Here is an 18,384-nt window from a genome sequence, read left to right on the forward strand (position 1 = left end):
CACCGAGAGGAAAGTACTCTAGAGAGGTATGCTGCAATGCCAACAGGACAGTTTGTCAGGTAGTTTTGAGGTAATGAGATTTGAGAGGCCATTGTGCGTGGAGAAGAGGGATCCTTGCCCAGCGCCATACAGTCAAGGTACTGTTACTTTTGCCTGAGGATGTAATTTTTTGAAGTCAACTTGCATTTTGTGGGAAACACATGACCGGTTTTTGATATTTACATATGAAAAATCAAAACGGTAAATATAAACTATCAGTATTACAAGTAGAGACAGCATTAAAATACATAGCATGTTAATCCAGTCCTTCAAAACATATGCTCTGGGTCTCTCAGAGACTCTCTGTGTTGTGCAGTAAAACATCAGAAACTAATCTTGCTCTCTTGCTATTTTTATGGTTTCAACCTTGAGAAAGACCATATAGACAAATGTGAATTGGTATAACTTGTTTTGCAAGGGTCTGAATGCTTTTCCCATAATAAACTTATGGTAACAAACATGTCTGAAGAATCCTCTGCCCTGACAGCTCAGCCAATCAGCAGTGGCTTAGTCTCTTCAATCCCTGTTTATTTCTCAGGTTTACATTCTTGTACCATGCAGCTATGTCGGTCATGCTTTTTCTCCTTATTTTCTCCTCAAAGCTGGAGAAAACCTCACACATAAAACCACCTATCTGTCTGTCTGTTTTTTTGGCTATTTATTATTATTTCTATATTCAGATTTTGTTATATAAGAAACAGATATTATTATTAATTGATTAAATTAAAGTTATTATTATTATTATAATTATTGCCACCATATGTAAGAACAAATAAGAAATAAATTCTAGAAACTGTGGTTAGGCTGATCTAGCAAACGCATAGCAACATGCTAAAAACCACTCAGAACACTTCACATTTTTGCAGAAAAATAAAAATAAAAATAAAAAATTGAGTTAACATTTAATACATTGCTTGGCAGGATATAGCTGGACTACATCTGTTCATATTGACATGGCTATTTTAAAAAATTACTGAACTAATTGAACCTTTAATTTCCTTCCAGCTGCCTATTTATTTGGATCGCTCCCATCTATAGAAAATGAACCCTCTGTCCCTATATCTGCTTTGTGATCTGCCTAACACACACACTTTCAAATGTGTAATGCAAAAGGCAACCTAAATAAGGAAGGCAGGGGAAAAAACAGTCCTTGACTGATAGTTCCTTCTAGAATATCAATGAAGAGAGATGGAGACAGAGTATAACATGTCAGAGCAGAAGACACAAGGTGTGATGAGAGTGAGACAAAAGTGGGGCTGCAAAGGAAGGAGAGAGAGAGAGAGAGAGAGAGAGAGAGAGAGAGAGAGAAAGAAAGAGAAAAGTGTGAGTGAGTATGTGAAAGCAGTTGTGAAAAGAGGGAGAGGGTGGTGTTAAAAAGAAAGAGTGAGCCAGGAGAAGAGAGAGAGGGCAAATTCCATAGGAAAGTGAGCATTACTATGACCCCTACTCACTCCGAGGTTCAGAGCACTTTAAATGAGCACTCTGAAGGGTGTGCTCATATGTGCATGTTCACTAAATTATTTAAAAAAAAAACTATAGGTTGAAAATAAAACTGAGTTGAATATAGCCTATTTGTGTTATAGAGTATTTGAAACAGGGCTATTATTGTTTATTATCACAACAAACTATTCAAAACATTTTTAGTTCATTCAAATACTAAAACTGAAATTAAAATAAATTATACCTAAAAAGTAGTATTGACAAAATGACAAAAGCACATAAAATGACTAAAAATTAAACTAAAATTAAAATGAAAACTGAAAATAAAAGCTAATTCTAAATATGAGTGAAAACTATTATAATATATAAATATTGAAATATTTAAATAACAGAGCAACTGAGCATTTTACAGTCTCAGGTAAGATCTTAAAAAAAAAAAAAAAAAGTAATAAATAATAATAAAAAAAACATCTCAGATTTCAAAATGAATCATTCAGACTTGCCACCCAGGAGCACATGATCATGAACAGAAAAATTATTTCCATCACATGGACGCTTCAGCCTTTATAAAATTGACAGTTACTCTACATTTACTCTTAATAAGTGCAGTAACTAATAATATTACATGTTTATTTCTTGGAAATGCACATTTGACAGTAAAGCACTGAGCTTGGGTTGAGATGCAGATAAAATTAACTTATCAAAAGTAACAGTAAAAACCTAATTTTTATAGGGATTTTTTTTTGTCACCATATTAAAAATAACATTTACATTGGATAATATTTAGAACTTTGAAGTGTATTTCTAAGTAACACTACTATGATGTGAACATTTTGCTACTGGCACCTATTACAACACTCGGGGATGAAATTTTTCCGTATTTATGTGGATTTCCGTATTTTCCGCCCTGAAAAGTATGACTCGCGTGAATTGCGTAAATCCAAGAAAAAAAAAAGGTTTGGGTGGGTGGGTGCTGGTTATTGTATGATGACTGAAATCACGAAATGACCTTAAACAATAACTAAAAATACAGCAAAATGTTATGTTTTCTAATGCATTTATTTCTTACATGCATTGCTAATAACAGCACTGCACGATCTCAAGGCGCCATCTGCAGGACACTATTAGCATATTAGCCAGGGTTCAAAATGCCAAATGAGTAAAAAAATCAGTGTTGAAATGGTGTTACTTGCCAGTTGCCCGGTAACTTTATGAATTTTGACAATGCATGGTGGTGAAAATGTGATATGGCTTAGTGCAATCACCAAATCATACCGGTTGTGATGTAATTATATAAATATATAGAGTCTGACGTGCTGCACGTTTCAGAGTTCTGTAACAGCACTGTGTTTTCAGTTTCGATTCATAGCTAATGCTACTCTGCAAGTGCTGTGTGTTTCAGTCGCTTATAATTTTCATTTGGGAATGTAACGTTCGTCATGAGAATCGTTTATAAATCTGTTGTAAACAAGGAAAAGCGATAATGTCTCCCCGCGGTTTTCCTCAAAAACTCAATGGTTTACTGTTTGAAAACAAATTAAGACAACTATAAATGTTTGTATTGTAATTTTATTGTTTTTCTGTAAAACAAAATAAAATAATAATTAACATTGGTAATAATTTATTAATTTTATTATAACATATTGTATTATATAATATGTTATCATGATTATTAAATATATGCTTTTTCAATTTTACAGTATAATAGCTTATATTATTGCAAGATATATCTTTTTTTAAATTTGATTATATATATGTATATAAAATAATTGCTGGGGGTTGGAAAGATGGTCAGGTTTTCCTTCTTTTTTGCTTTTAACTGATCGCATGCCTGAACACTATGCTACACAAAATGTATATTTTCATTCAGACCACAGCATACAACATAGATGTTGGCAAAGTGAAAGAGTCCTCGTGTTGTTGAGGTTAGAGCAAGGCTTCTTAGATAGGTGGTACAACAGATTCTGTACTGCATATATTGCCGTATTGGCAATTCATGCAGAGGTGATGTATTTTTGTGCATGCATGTGTATGTTTCTTGAGCCTGACTGTGAATTGGTTGTTTTCTATTCTGTTTTGAAAACACCAAACTGGTTTTAAAATTTTCCTTTGTGAAGGGATTCAGTTGCTCATTTTCAAGTGAAACAATCCTATGTGTGGCATCCCCTTACCATAGTACCCTTCAAGGGCGCAAAAATGGCATTTGGAATTCTTCCAGAGAAGAGGCAGAGAGCAAGAGAGAGAAGGGAAAAGCTGTGATGTGACTGAAGTACTGAGCACAAGTGCTGAAAAAAAAAGAAAAAAAAAAACTGTCGGCAGCCTGCATCTGTCTCTCTGTCTGGGAGTGTGTCATGTTCAGTGAACATGCTGTGCAGGTCAACAACATTTAAAAGGCTATGTTGATATATCAACCAGATCTAACGCCTCATCCCAACTAGGTGTGATGTGTCAAGTTTCGGTTATCAAGTAATTTTTATTTCATCACTGGCTACGTTTACATGTGCCCAATAATCCATTTGTAATTGGATTGATGGCTCTATCGGATTGAAAAAAGTTAATGTAAACACCTTAATCGATCCGATTGAGCTCGATCCGAATGAAATTTCGATCGGATTGGAAGGGTTGGTTTATTCCTTTTCTAATCCAATCCAACAGCAAAAAATTACCATGAAAACGCTTGAATCCGACCACTTTCTCTAAGGCACATGTGCAGTGCAATGTTGACATGCATTACGCAGTGCACAAGTTCATGTTCACGTCTTTAGTTGTAAAGATGTATGCCAACAGGCAGTGGCATTGCTGTATCCCTTCGTCATAATATTGGAAATCTTTCCGTTTTAAAACAAGAAGGGGAGCCAATGGATATCACACAAGAAGCAACGTGCAAACTGTGCAAACCCAAACTGTTATGCCGGTGAAAAAGTCTCAACCTCGGTCAGTATTCACTACAGAAATTGAAAGTAAAAAGTGACGGAGCTGTCTGATGCTGCATTAACGGAGCATATTCTCTCAGAGATGAAATTCAACATAATATGCTGATAATGGTATATAATGGTCTTAATTTATTCCATTATTTCTCTTGTGGCCGTACATATAGGCTAGTAAAACAAATGAGAATAATAGTATTTCGTGTTAAACAGGTTTTTTTTTTTTTAAGTCGATGATTGAAGTAAAGCTGCGCTTAATTTTCATTGATGACTGCGGTGTTAGGAAATATTATAGCCTACACTCATTGTATAATAGTACAATTAATATTTAATACATTTTCAAAGATAGCTAATAGCCTAATCTTTTATTATCCTCACAGCACCTATAATATTAATTTAATAATAAAAGAAGTCAAACCAAATAGTTATAATAATAGACTAGAAGAATGTAACAGGCCTACATTAATTGGAAATACCAAATCCTCTTAATATTGCCAATATATGATGCTTTTGACAATATCTCTGGCTATCGTCGATACATGATCATCGTCTGTTGATGCAACCCGGGTTACCGCAAGTGCGATTGATATGACGTCATACACGCAGAGCGTGTGCGCAAAAGTTTTAATCGGACTGTATATAAAACGCATGTTTGAATCAGATTACAATGTTTAGAGTACATGTAAACAGATCTGCAATCGGATTCAATTCATTCGGATTGACGAAAATTGGTGCATGTAAACGTAGCTATTGAGAGCTGAATGCTGTGAGAAGTGACAAAATCATAACCAATCAAATCTTATTTGATGCATTAAATACAGTGAGGTGTACTGCTTTGTTCTTTAAAAGAAATTATAGAAAAGTGTGCACATCCAACCCAAATTGCAATAAATACCTATAAATATCTGCACGCTGATGTTTATTGCTCCAAATATTTTAACTACTATGATCAATAACATCATAGGGAATAATTCTTTAACAAGAGTAGAATTAATTGTTTGGAAATCCATTCTTACAAAAGTTGTTGCAATGAATTGTCAGTTTACTTAAAAGGTTTTTACGAAAGATTGACACAGACTTTAATCCTGTTTTTATTTCATGAATGTGGCCCACTGTATAGATATTTAAAATATCACTGTCAGTGGGATTACACAGTTAAATGCCCCAAAAATCTCTCTTGATCTCTGCCTCTTCTAGCATCCGTCAAAATGTTTTGATGCATGACAGTGCTGATGGTCACAACTCTTACATGGACTTTATTGGTATATCGTTTTACACTTCTGTTGTGTCAGGGGTAGTTAGGACATAGTGCTACTATAAATTGAGCATTAACAAAATAAAAAAAATACATATAATAATTAAAAATATAAAAAAAAATTTAGACACAAAAAAAAAAGAAAAAAGAAGAAGATAAAAATGGACACTCAATGGACATTCATTTAGCATGTCTGTGTGATCCGGAAATAGCAATAGGGAGATTGTGAGGGACAGACTGGGAAAAAAAAAAAAAAAAAAATGAAAAATGAGAAAGAGAGAGGAAGAGTGGTTTAAAAAATGGTGGTTACTGGTTTACTGGAGGTTAACAGGCAGGTCATGAAAGCATTAAGCATGGCCATCATGCAATAGCAGTGCTAGTTTGCCAGTGTGTTATGTGGCACTCACTGCCTGTAGTAGAAGAGGAAGCAGAGGCGGGCGGCCCAACAGCTGCAGCAGAGTTGGCGGACAGGGAGGAAGAGGAAATCCCTACATGGGTGGGGCTAGAAACAGTTTTTGCGTCGTTGTGCTGGCTGACCACGGAGGGCTGGCGACGCAGGGCCCCAGGCACCGCCGTTTGGCCTGTCTGGAATGTATAAACCACGTCCATCTGCAAAGAACAGGGAGAGGACGAGGGGGAAAAAAAAGAGGAAGAAAGGGAAATGGAGAAAAACAAAGACCAAGGGCCAAAAGGAGTGGTTAGAGCAGATACATTTGTTATTTGAAAGAGAAAAAGAGAACATCCCTCACCCCACAAATAAAAAGTTCAGTTAGTACTAAGTCAGTCTGGCAGGAGAGAGGCTGGCACAGGAAGATAAAAAGGAAAGTTTTATGTGAGGAGCTACTTTTTTTTCAGGAGAAAGGAAAGGCTTGAAGGTGTCCGTAAAAAAGAAAGGGAGCACAAAGGAAACTAGTTCTATGAAGTACTGATGAGTCTGAATCGTACTTGTGCCAATTATTTCTTTCTTTGTATACCACTAACCATGCATGACAGATATAAAATAGAAATCCATGAGGATTTTAAAAGTGGGATGGTGGGAATGGAGGGGGAGAGATAAGGAGCTAATTAGTAGAATAGTGTTTTTTGCGGTCAGTTCACCGGCTCCTAATCAGGAATAAGAGCGAAGGGGTGGGAGGAGGAAAGGAGGAGGATGAGAAGACTGTTTGGCCTCTTTTTCATCTGGGCTTGGAGGGAAGTCTGGTAGAATTAGCAGAGATGGTGATCAGGAACCACAGGGGGTCTTGACATATCCAGGGAACACACGCATTAAAACTATTCCTTGCCTTCACACATTACTGTCCAACTGACTTACTCAGAAGACAAAAGAAGATTAGACACAACACACAATGAAAACAAAAGTACACTATTTAAGACCGTTGAAACATTTAGGCTAATATGGGAACAATAAGGTTATATTAATGACAAATTAAATATAATAAAAATTAAATAAAAAAAATAAAAAAATCTTAATTAGTATTTGTCTTGTCTAGTAAAAAATATCTAAAAACAGATAATTGATTTTCAAACCTGTAGGATTTTTTCATAGAATGCATAATATTTGTTCTTTATTTAAAATAGTTTATGCCATTGGCAAATGTTTTTTTCTTGTTTCTAGCATAAAACTTTTTTTTTTTCCGACTGATACCTTCAAAACGATTTTTGCAAGAACTGAATTAGAGGTATAATTAGATATAGGGATAACAAAATGGTTTTAACTGCACTTTGTATGCTGTTAATTTTACTTTACAATCACTTCAAATCTTATTTCTCTAACACATCAATATATTGATCTTCTACCAATATATTGATTCCTAAAACCCAAGCGACATAATGAGAGCTGTAACAAAGAATAGAGAAGGAATAAAAAAAAAGAGAAGAGAAAAGGGTTTGAGATGGTCCCGTATCGCAACATGAATTCCCCATGACCTGGCACATTGCTAAAAGGTAGATTACACATCTTTTAACGATATGAAACAAAAACAAAGCTAAAACAAATATGTTTTTGGGAGTAAAGGGAAACAAATCTAGAGGGATAAATTGGTGCCCATGGAATACATTGACAATCTTCGGTGGGTGGTTTACCATAGTGTTTCATATAGAATATTCTTAATAGAACGCCCTCTCAGAATGATCGCCCACCAACACACAGACACTCCTGGAGGATCCAGATAAATACATCTGTGAACCCTCTCACTGAATCCACTCATTGTTCGTAAGCAGCAACACTGTGTAATGTATGAAGGCAATGGTAAGTGAAAGGAGGTCCTCCCACACGGCCTCCATCAACAGTGCTAAAAAAAAAAAAAAGTCTGTTCCCAGTCGTTTACTTGCACATCTTTAGATGAAAGCGAGCGAATGTTGTATTTCCAGAGACAGACAGAAAAGGATTTGTATTCAAGTCCCTCTAAGCACAGTCCCCTGATATCTCCAGGCAGGTTGTGCATATAGTCAGAGAGACATTGGCTGCCCCACTGGCATTTTAAGCGTGTCATCTCCAGGGCACATGCTGCTTTACAACCTAGGCCACCGAAGTCCCTGCTCTGTCTTAAGAGACTTGCTTTTCCACAAATGAACCCATGGAGATGCCTGAAGGCCACTAGGGTGATGTCTACACAAAAACAGCCACTGGCTGTCCAGAATGTTCACTTATAATTTCATTCTGAGCAATGTACATGCTGTTTGGAACTGAAAATAATATTTAATTTGTTGTTCCAAACAAATTAAAAACAAATAAAATGAAAATAGCAAAATATATCAAACACTGATCCATATTTTTTATTAGGTTAAATAATATGCTCTCCTGGGACAACTGCTGGAAGAAACAGGAAAGTACCACCAAAGAGCAGCTTACCTGAGTCTGGATGCGGTTGAGTCCTCTGAACCACAGGATCTGTCCCCTGCGCAGCTCCATCTCAGCGAGGTCGATTTCATCTGCACCTTCGGTTAGCACCTCATCAGGGATGTCCTCTTTGGGGATGCCGTGACCGGCCTCCTTCAGGAACTTGAGGCGGTGGGTAGGGATGGCAGTGATGAACTGGAGGAGGATGAGAGAAAGAAAAAAAAACATAGGGTCAAATGTGATTGCAACTGCAGCTCATCAAATAGTCATTAGCACAGCGGTTGGGATTATGGATGGCTTTCCGAGAACGGGATGCTGAAAACGTGGTGCATAAATGCAGTTTTTATGAATCATTATGGCATTTGACTGCAGAGTTCTTTGTATGTTAAAAAGCAAAAAGGCCTTTTAGTAACTGAACATTTTCTGTACAAACTACAGTACATGAACTGACAAAATGTTCCCAAATTTTGTGATTAAACTATTCACCAATACATCACAAGACAACTTGATGCAAAGAAGAGAGAATACACACTGCTGCTTCTCCATGCTTTAGTTCCCAGCATCTGGTTCGTGAGGCCGCACGTGCGTACGCGCAAAAACAAATGCTCGCATGCACAAACACCAGCTGAGAAACCCAGTAGGAAGTGGGCTTATGTGTGATGCAACTGCCAGAAGGAGCAGACTGCTTGCAGCTCTGAAGGCTTTATCCGCAGTTGATAACTTCCTTGGCCTTTTGATGACCTAACATGATACGTCAGTCCTGCATACAGAGTTTTAAATGTACTGTAAGCATGGATATATGGAGGCAGAGGACCTTTCTTGTGCTGCGGGGTTGATGAAGCTCACAACTCTCTGTCCTCGTCTTTCTGAGCTGAACTTTGAGATGGCAGCAACCGCTCTCTGGAATTGTGTGGCAAGTTGCCGTCTGCCAGCCTCCCTCGTTCCCTCCCACAGGTTTGAAATCACACACAGCTTCACCTCCCCCTCCCCTGCCCTTCCGGTGGGATTGAAGAGAGAACTAAAGATGTTCCACATCACCCACGCGTGTGCATTCTGCCGTGATGCTTTCATTATTTCACCACTGAGAAGCTTGTGGATCTCTCTCTTTCTCACTTTGTCATCTGTAAATGTTCTCATCTAACTAGCTAGAATGCTAGTTTTTACTCTGATTTTTAGTCTTAACTGATTTTGTTTAGGCTAGAGAGAATCAACACAGCTATTAGTAATAAACAATGACATACTGTAAGAATTTGCCTTACCTGGCCCCAGAGCAGCTCACCAACCCCTATGAACACACACCAGAGCCACTGATCGATGGTGAGGGCCGTGCAAGAGAACGGCTTCCCTCCAAACTGCACAATGATGATCTGTAACAAGGTGTATTCCATTAATCCAGCTATACTGAAGTAAAGCAATAAGCCCTGAGAGACTTACACCGATATATATATATATATATATAAAACATTTTTTTTTCCAGGGGTTTAGTTTTATATGTGCAAATATCAGCAAAAACAACAGAACATGAGAATTCACACATTGTCACATCACACATCTGCAGCACTTTTGTGAACAGAGAAAAGCAGAATAAAACTATATATAAGCGACACCACTATAAGCGGCATCCTGTTTGTTTTCTATATTTTACAAAAGAAACAATATTTTGTTTTTATTGAGTGTACACAAATAAAAGTAGACTTTAAAAAGTAGAAATTAAAAGTTTCAAATGATGTCTTACTCTTATCTGTATGGCCATAATTGACAAAGTTGTTTCCGTTGTCTGTTTTGCTTTAGATGAATACATTTTGGCTTGACGTTTAGCCTATATAGCTACTTTTATTTTTATTTTTCACACTTGTTCTGTTCTGAATACTGTTAAATTGAAAGGATTTGTTGTAGAGTGAGAGGAGCTAAAACAGCCTATAGCTGTTTATAGTGTTTGTAATGTTTGTAAACAGTTTGCTTTACTTACTGGTATTTTATATAATTTTTTTAATGTAATAATAAAAAGAAAATTATGTTTTTTTCCATTATTTTATTATGTTTTGTGTAGTGAATTTTTAATGCAGCAAGTGTTTTATAATATCTTGAAAAATTACTTGGAAAAAATTACTTTACTATTCATACTGTTGGTTAATGGTTTTTATTATTATTATTATTATTATTTTTATTCCTTTAAGACCAGTCAAAAATACATTAAAGTTTTTTTTTTATATTCAGTTACATAAAAAATAATTTGGTCAAATTTGAATCCAAATAGTAAGACCGATTATCCTGTTGCATCCCTTTTCCCCCACATTTTTAAAAAGTTTCATCAATATTTCGTACCCTATTTGTGGAACGAGTAGCAAAAAGTAGCAACTTAGCACATTAATAAACAATTCAATGGATTTGCAATGACATGATTGTGCATCTCAGCTTTTTCTTTTTTACATCTGAATGTGGCTCATCCAATTTTCCAATCCAGATTTTAGAGTATCCCATTAAAAGTCTCCCATTTCATAAAGATGATATAGCCATATATTCCATGAAGACATTGTGAAAAGGATCTTTGAGGATTTTAATGTTTTTTTTACACATATATATATATATATATATATATATATATATATATATATATATATTTTTTTTTTTTTTTTTTTTTTTTACCTGCAGAGCAAAGGTTCCCAGTACGACGCAGCAGAAAATGGGGTTCCGGTAGATTCCCTCAAACACGTTCCTCTCTCCATGGATCTTGCGGGCATTGATCTCATTGAAGAGTTGCATCATGACAAAGACATTGAAGATGATGGTATAGTGTTCAGACGGTGGTGAGTGGAGAGGGGTGTTCCGGCCACTATCAATGCTAAAGAACTTCTCACCTTTTAGGGGCAGAAAAATGTTTTCTGTAAATAAGTGATGTGAGAGTTCAAAATGTATAGTGTTATTTCAAGAGGAGCACTGATCGGAATTTTCAATAAATATATGTTGCTGTTAATTTAAAAAATACAGTCGAGTGTAATGTCCACTGAGACAGAGTATGTATTCAAACTCCACAGAATGGAGTCTTCTCCCATGGGCACTGTAACTCATGATAAACTTGTCTAATCAGTCTGCAGAAGCACAACATGGAAACATTCACAGCAAACTCTCCTGAAGCACTATGACATGCTTTAGGTAGTATTTGATGTGATAATTGCACGGTAAGGAAACAAAGACCAGTGTAATACCAGGATTTACAGATAGGTGGTCTATTACTGGCAGGTTTTCACTATGAAATTTTGAATTGGGATGGAGGCCTTTAACTTAATGCCTTAACCCTTTGATGCACAACATGGGTCAAAAATGACCCGAGTTTTTATTTTCTATATCTTTGCAAGAAATTAATTTCATCATTCAGTATTCCAGGTATTCCTCAATTAACTTGTTTTTGATCATCACAAATCCTCATTTTCATTTTTTCTTTCTTACTTTTTGAATAAAAATCATTTTTGTATCACTACTCTTCTAAAATAAAAAGAAAAAAATAAACACAATGATTTTTTGAAAATCAAAAACAAGATATTTAATAATACCTGGAATAAATAAATGATAAAATACACTCAGTCATGATTGAAATACCATAGGAAATGAATACGGGTCATTTTTGACCCATGTGTGTAAAATTGATGTAGACATACAAAAACTGTGTTTGTTTATAAAGTAAGAAAGAAAAAATGAACATAATGATTTTTGACAATCAAAAACAAGATATTTAAGGAATACCTGGAATAAATGAATGAGAAAATATATTTCTTTGAAAGATTCAGCAAAGAAACACTCAACCATGTTTGAAATTACATAGGAAATTAATACGGGTCATTTTTGACCCATGTTGTGCATTAGAAGGGGTTTTCATAGCTTGTGCATCAAAGGGTTAAACATGAAAACCTAATATGGAAAAAAATTCTGCAAAAAAAAAAAAAAAAAAAAAAAAAAAAAAAAAAAAATATATATATATATATATATATATATATATATATATATATATATATATATGGTTGACAAATATATCTTTATACATTTTTGAATGCATCTTTATTTTATTTATTTGTGTAAAAAAGAAAAGAAAAAAAAGTGAGAGTAAAAGAATGAGAATAATAAAAGAAGACAGTGAGTGCCTGTAGCTTTCATTAACATTGGAGTCTACAGAGTTGCAATAATGGTCTTAAATTTTAATTTCTAAATCTACAAGAACTCAGTAAATATATTTAAATTTTGCAAATGAAAATTTTATAAAAAGCCATGTCCAGAGATGACATGTAAATCCCCAGAACCATTTTTCACGAGACGTTTTTGAAGGTTTTACCCTAAAATGACAAATGCTGTAAAACATTTCATGGTAAAACTTATGGGTGCTTGAGGCAAATTCTGATGCTTTGAATATTGCAAATATAAATGCTAGTTGCTAAGCAACCATACATCACATCTATCCCATACACAAAATGCAACTGGCCACAGTTCCTTTCTGCAGTGAGTTTTTACTATTGTTCAAAATCCCATAAAAAGTAAATAATAATAACTATTCTTATTATTATTACTGTTATTAATATAACTTAATTCATCAAATTTGCTTACACCTCATCATAAATACAGAAGCCTCTTACCAGCAAAGAGAAGAGTAAATGTGATGATAAGTTGGTAAACGGCATGACCCAAGATGTTTTTCATCATAGTCCTGGAAATGAGTGGCTTGTCACGGCCGTAAGGTCTTCTCAGTAGGAGTGATTCTGTTGGGGGTTCCGTTGCCAGAGCCAAAGAAGCCAGTGTGTCCATAATCAGATTTACCCATAACATCTGAACAGCTTTAAGTGGAGAGTCCTGCAGACACAACAAACCGGAGTGAGACTCCACAGAAAGGACATTACTACAGTATTGTCATATGTAATATAGTTAGGCAGGAACACAATAAGACTGGCTGGCCCCAGAGTAGCCAAAGTTTGGCACCAGCACTAAATGGCCACAGCATATATTTGTTTCAATAATATAGAATACATAGACTTTGCTTGTAGAGTTATGTTATTATGGCTTATTGTTATGAATTGTCTCCCACAATGCCATTAACTAAGGAAAAAATAAAAATAATTATATTTATTTACAATAAATTGATATATATTTTTACAGATAATTATAGGAATTTTCCGTATTTTTTTACCTGTAGCATCTTGCTTTATTTTTATAAATGACCTGATGTGCTCTACAAAATAAGAGTGTGAGATACCCCTTTAAATTAATATTATATTTCCTTCACTCAAAAATCAGTTTCTATCTAAAAACACTAAATAATGATATAATGGATTATAAAAAGTAAATGTTGTGTCCCAGGGATGGTAAATCAGAGGATGTTAAATGTACCTGTGTGATGCAGGCTCCAGTGAAAGCAACAATCACAGCCACCACATTGACAGTCAGTTGAAACTGCAGAAACTTAGAAATGCTGTCATAGACGTTACGTCCCCACATCACGGCTTTGACAATACTGGTGAAGTTGTCATCAGTAAGGATGATGTCAGAGGCCTCCTTTGCAACATCGGTGCCTGCAATTCCCTGTAAGATAAAGAAAGTAGTTGATTTTTAGAGTGTCTGCGTAAATATCAGAGCAGTCTACTTTATGAATAACTGGAGATGCAGGCTCATTCTTAAGAATGAAATGGATCCTACTAACAGGAAACCTGAAAGAAAGGGAAAAATGAACTACAATAGAAAAAATATTAATTAGGCCTTTTCTTGGCTTATAATGCATTTTAAATAAAGATATTTCAACTGAATGAAGTTTCAGTGAAAAGGCAAAGTGGTATTTATGTAGGCTTATACAGCACAGCAAAATGATCAACCAAATTAAAACATATCTTTGAGCTTCAGGGTGTCTATTTCTGAAACAATTTACCATGTCTGCCATCATCCTAACCTAATGTCCTTCAATCGGCAGTCTGCACATTTGCACCACTTACTGCTTTTGAAACAGACACTTCTTAGACTTTTTAGACTCTATGTAAGTGTTTGAGTGAGAAATATGAATTGCCTTTTTAAAATTCATTCCATATAAAGCACATTTCTGGAAGCACAAATTAATTTTATCATTGCTAAAGTTGTGGGGTCATCTGAGCAACAAACAGGGGTCAGCCACATTATCAGCCAGTACCGCATGCTGCGACGATGCCCTGAGGCATTCTGGCTTGGCGCAGAGCAAGAGATACTGGGTAGGGATTAGGGGGCAACCTCTGCGGTTATTAAAGCAATCTTTGCTACAGTATAACATTGGCTGCCAAACCCTCATTGAACGAGCCAGACACTCACCCTGCAACGGACTCTCACAATAAAAAGACAAATTAGCAGCAAGGCAGTCATTTTAATAGCAAAACAAAAGACTAGTGAAAATTGAGAGTATATGCATGATATGGTTGTATGAAACCTGTATATTTTGTGTGTTAATGTGCGATTTTGCAAAAACACAAAAAAACGACATAATTTACCATAGCAAAGCCAACATCTGCTTTTTTAAGGGCAGGACCGTCGTTAGTGCCGTCTCCAGTCACAGCCACCACCTGTCTCGTTTCTCCAACTGTGCTATCAATGATGCCTAAAAAACAACACCACAGGAACTGCTTAGGGTTAACCAAAATATGTGTGACACAGGGCTCTCAATAATGGAAGAAAACACCAACTCCCATCCAGAGGTTTTTTGTACAACTTATTTAATATTATAATACATTGGTGTATTATAAAGCTGTGGGGTTAGCTGTGAAAGTGTGGACTAAAATCTCACCCAACTATTTGTAAAGATCTCACCTTTAACCAGAGTGTGTTTGTCTGTTGGGGAAGAACGAGCAAGAACACGCAGTTTGGGCCAGACCTTGTCAAGACGTTCTTGTTCAACCTACAGATAAAGGCAAGACTCAAATAAGCACTTTATATGTCGTCACAGACACCTATAGATAAAGCACTGTAGCATTTTACCTCTCCTTTGTCATTGCGAATCTGCTGGTTGAAGTCTTTGCCCTCCATGCACAGGAAGTCCTCTCCAGGCAGCAGGATTCCACATTTGGTGGCGATGGCACGGGCTGTGTTGATGTTGTCTCCGGTGACCATACGGACTGTGATGCCTGCTCGCTGACATTTAGAGATAGCCTCAGGAACCTGCACAACGGAGGAATAGAAGGACAATTTTTTGGCTTGGTACAAAGCATGTTGGGCAGTCACTGCCATATCGTTAATTCAACACTCCAGTGTTAAATTTGGTGATAAATGGATTTGTGGCAAAAAATAATAAATAAATAAATAATATAGATCAAGACAAAATAGTCTGGATAGACTTCAATTTACTTGTCAAGAGTCTAATACTTTTTCCTAGTTGCTCAATATTTACAAAATCTAGGATAAATTAATGCACCAGGTAATAGTCCAAAATATACCCCATATTTTGTCAGGGACATACAGATAACAGTACAAGGATTTTGTATGTAGCCACGTGTGCCTCAGAGTTTTGATTCACATCCCCCAGTTTCTATTGTTTCCAGCCACTCTCGACCACTTCTTAAAAAACAGGAAGAACTCAATTTTAAAAATTATAAATATAATAATCTATATAATAATTGATATAATAATAATAAATACTATAAATAAGTGTTCAGATCAGAGTATTTTCTGTACTGCTTAATTGTGTAATTTAATAAACCCATAGATATAAACTCAAAATAAAAAAAATTATCCAACCAGTCCTGAATGTTTCCAGTGAAATAATAAAGACAATACAGTAAACACATTGTTTTTCACTAGCTGCACAACAAAAAACAACAACAACAAAAAACTTACAGCATTATTAGTGTGGTCTAATTCATTAATAAATGAATGAATGACTCTAATGAATGGATTGCTATAGTGAATTATTTCAAAGATGACCAGCTGTCATTCTAAGGAACTACTCACTAATCTTACAGAGCAGAAAATGTAACATCTCACTCATTTACACAACATCTGACATCTTGCAGTATATAATTAATTTTTTTTTTTTTTTTTTTTTGCCATACCATCTAATTTTATGGCAAGATTGATGTATTTTAAAAGAAAAAAAATTGGAAAAAAAAAAAACATACATTAGTAATGAAAATCAACAAATCACACACAACTTAAATCAAACATTATATAAGATCTTTCATTTCAATATTTGATAAAATCTGGGTGTCATTATGGAATTTATGGCCAAAAGCAAGACAAATGTCTACCTCTGTGTCATTGTCATTGTGGCCTCAGATTAGTGAGAGACACTCTTGATGTGGCATCCTGATAGTTTGTGGTGCGTGTTAAGCCGTAAGGGCACCGAGACTACTTAACATATGAAGGGGCTGGATCTAGAGGTTTTGTGTGTGTGTTTGCTGGAGTCCTATGTAATTATCCCCACACAGTCTTGCGATGAATCACATACCCGTAATTAGAACCAATAAGCTCATTTATTTATAGATAATTAAAAACCTCCCAATGTTTCCATGGACAGAGATGCATGTGAAAAACATGTTGCATGATGCAAAGAAACTAGTATGTGCATTAATAAACTCTAAAATTGGCTCTTGTCTAGCCTCTGACAGCAAAAATAAACTAAATAAGCTACAGATGGCTCTGATCATTACTGCAAGAGAGTGATTCTCACTATGACAAAAACATTCAAGCCCATCTTATCATCACTACATGACTCTACGATTTCATTTTGAAGCTGTAAATGGGCAAGCACCACTCTCAAGACTGCTGCCTTAACATAATATTGCCCTCTGCATCAATTCAAATCATAAGACACAAGCTTTTTATCAGCTCTAATAATGGCCTGTGTGAACGTATTGCAGTCAGACAGACTCCTGTTTTCAGACTGGCTTAAAAAAAAGTCTGACTGTATGGTGAACGGAAAGAGGACAACAATTGATTCAACAAGTGGCAATGGTTCCTGTACACCAATGAATTTCCATGAAATTCAAATTTCCATAACTTTTGGTCGTTTGTGTTTGCTGAAGAATTTTAAAATCAATTCCAATGTTTAACTTTATAGAGAATGCAATCACAAAAATCAGTTTCTACACAATGAAATACTTTGTATATAAAACGTATATTCACTATGAAAATTTTCATGATCTTTTAAGGTTTTATAGAGTGCTGCTGAGATGTATTTTTGTAGGCCAAAACCCAGGAACAAGTTAGCATTTTAGCACTTCCAGTTTCATCGTCCTGAAGTCGAAAGGTTTTCAAATGGGTTTTTGGTTAAATGCCTGAAAAAGATATTTTCATGTTTTATTTTACGGCATAAAATACATCAGTAATACCCCCTTGTGAATTTCTGTTAAAGCGTTTACTTGTCTTTAATAAAAAGGCAGTTGCTAACAAGTGGTTAAGTGGCACTACAGAGATTGTGAAGGATTCTAACTCAAACTTTCAGGGATTTTTTTTGGTAAAGTTCTTTGTGAAGATTATCATGATAAATGAAATGTGTAAGAATCAAACTTATTTTCTGCAATAAGCCAAAAGCCAATGGAGAACTAATAGGGTTTTGTCAAGGGAACCAGGGTGATGCTAACTTCCGGGTTGGCTGGCCAAAATATGTCATCACTGCAGAATTCTATTAACTGCTATGACTTTTCTTTGACATCTTAAGATTGTTTTGATTTCTATGCCTTTTCCATGGACATTCCCTAACAATTCTAGGATAAAATTCACTGGCTATTATTTTTTTTTCTCCTTGAAATGCTCAATCATCCTAAGCTGTCATGCTTAACAGGTAAAAATAACTATATAGCTGGGGACATTTAGAAAGGATGATTTTTATTCACACTGTAAATGGGAACAGAAATAAAATAGATTGTACCACTTAAACAAGCCTGCAGGAATCA

General features: G+C 35.5%; 1 protein-coding gene across 10 annotated transcripts in view; it reads right to left on the reverse strand.

Annotated features, from left to right (window-relative positions):
- Positions 1 to 18,384, reverse strand: part of atp2b4 (ATPase plasma membrane Ca2+ transporting 4) — a 120,909-nt gene that overhangs the window by 4,628 nt on the left and 97,897 nt on the right. For 7 of the 10 annotated variants that reach the window (XM_048171996.1, XM_048171997.1, XM_048171999.1 and 4 more), the window contains 8 exons: positions 15,473 to 15,652; positions 15,305 to 15,392; positions 14,989 to 15,095; positions 13,871 to 14,062; positions 13,123 to 13,336; positions 11,147 to 11,358; positions 9,760 to 9,867; positions 8,513 to 8,695 (listed from right to left, as the gene is read on the reverse strand). In XM_048171996.1, the coding sequence (XP_048027953.1) occupies positions 8,513 to 8,695; positions 9,760 to 9,867; positions 11,147 to 11,358; positions 13,123 to 13,336; positions 13,871 to 14,062; positions 14,989 to 15,095; positions 15,305 to 15,392; positions 15,473 to 15,652 (1,284 nt within the window). Of the gene's footprint in view, positions 1 to 6,068; positions 6,271 to 8,512; positions 8,696 to 9,759; positions 9,868 to 11,146; positions 11,359 to 13,122; positions 13,337 to 13,870; positions 14,063 to 14,988; positions 15,096 to 15,304; positions 15,393 to 15,472; positions 15,653 to 18,384 lie in introns of all 10 variants that reach the window. The other 3 variants (XM_048172000.1, XM_048171998.1, XM_048172001.1) reach the window with 2 other exon arrangements.

This window comes from Megalobrama amblycephala, linkage group LG21 (assembly GCF_018812025.1).
Source record: "Megalobrama amblycephala isolate DHTTF-2021 linkage group LG21, ASM1881202v1, whole genome shotgun sequence".
Taxonomy (NCBI): Eukaryota; Metazoa; Chordata; class Actinopteri; order Cypriniformes; family Xenocyprididae; genus Megalobrama; species Megalobrama amblycephala.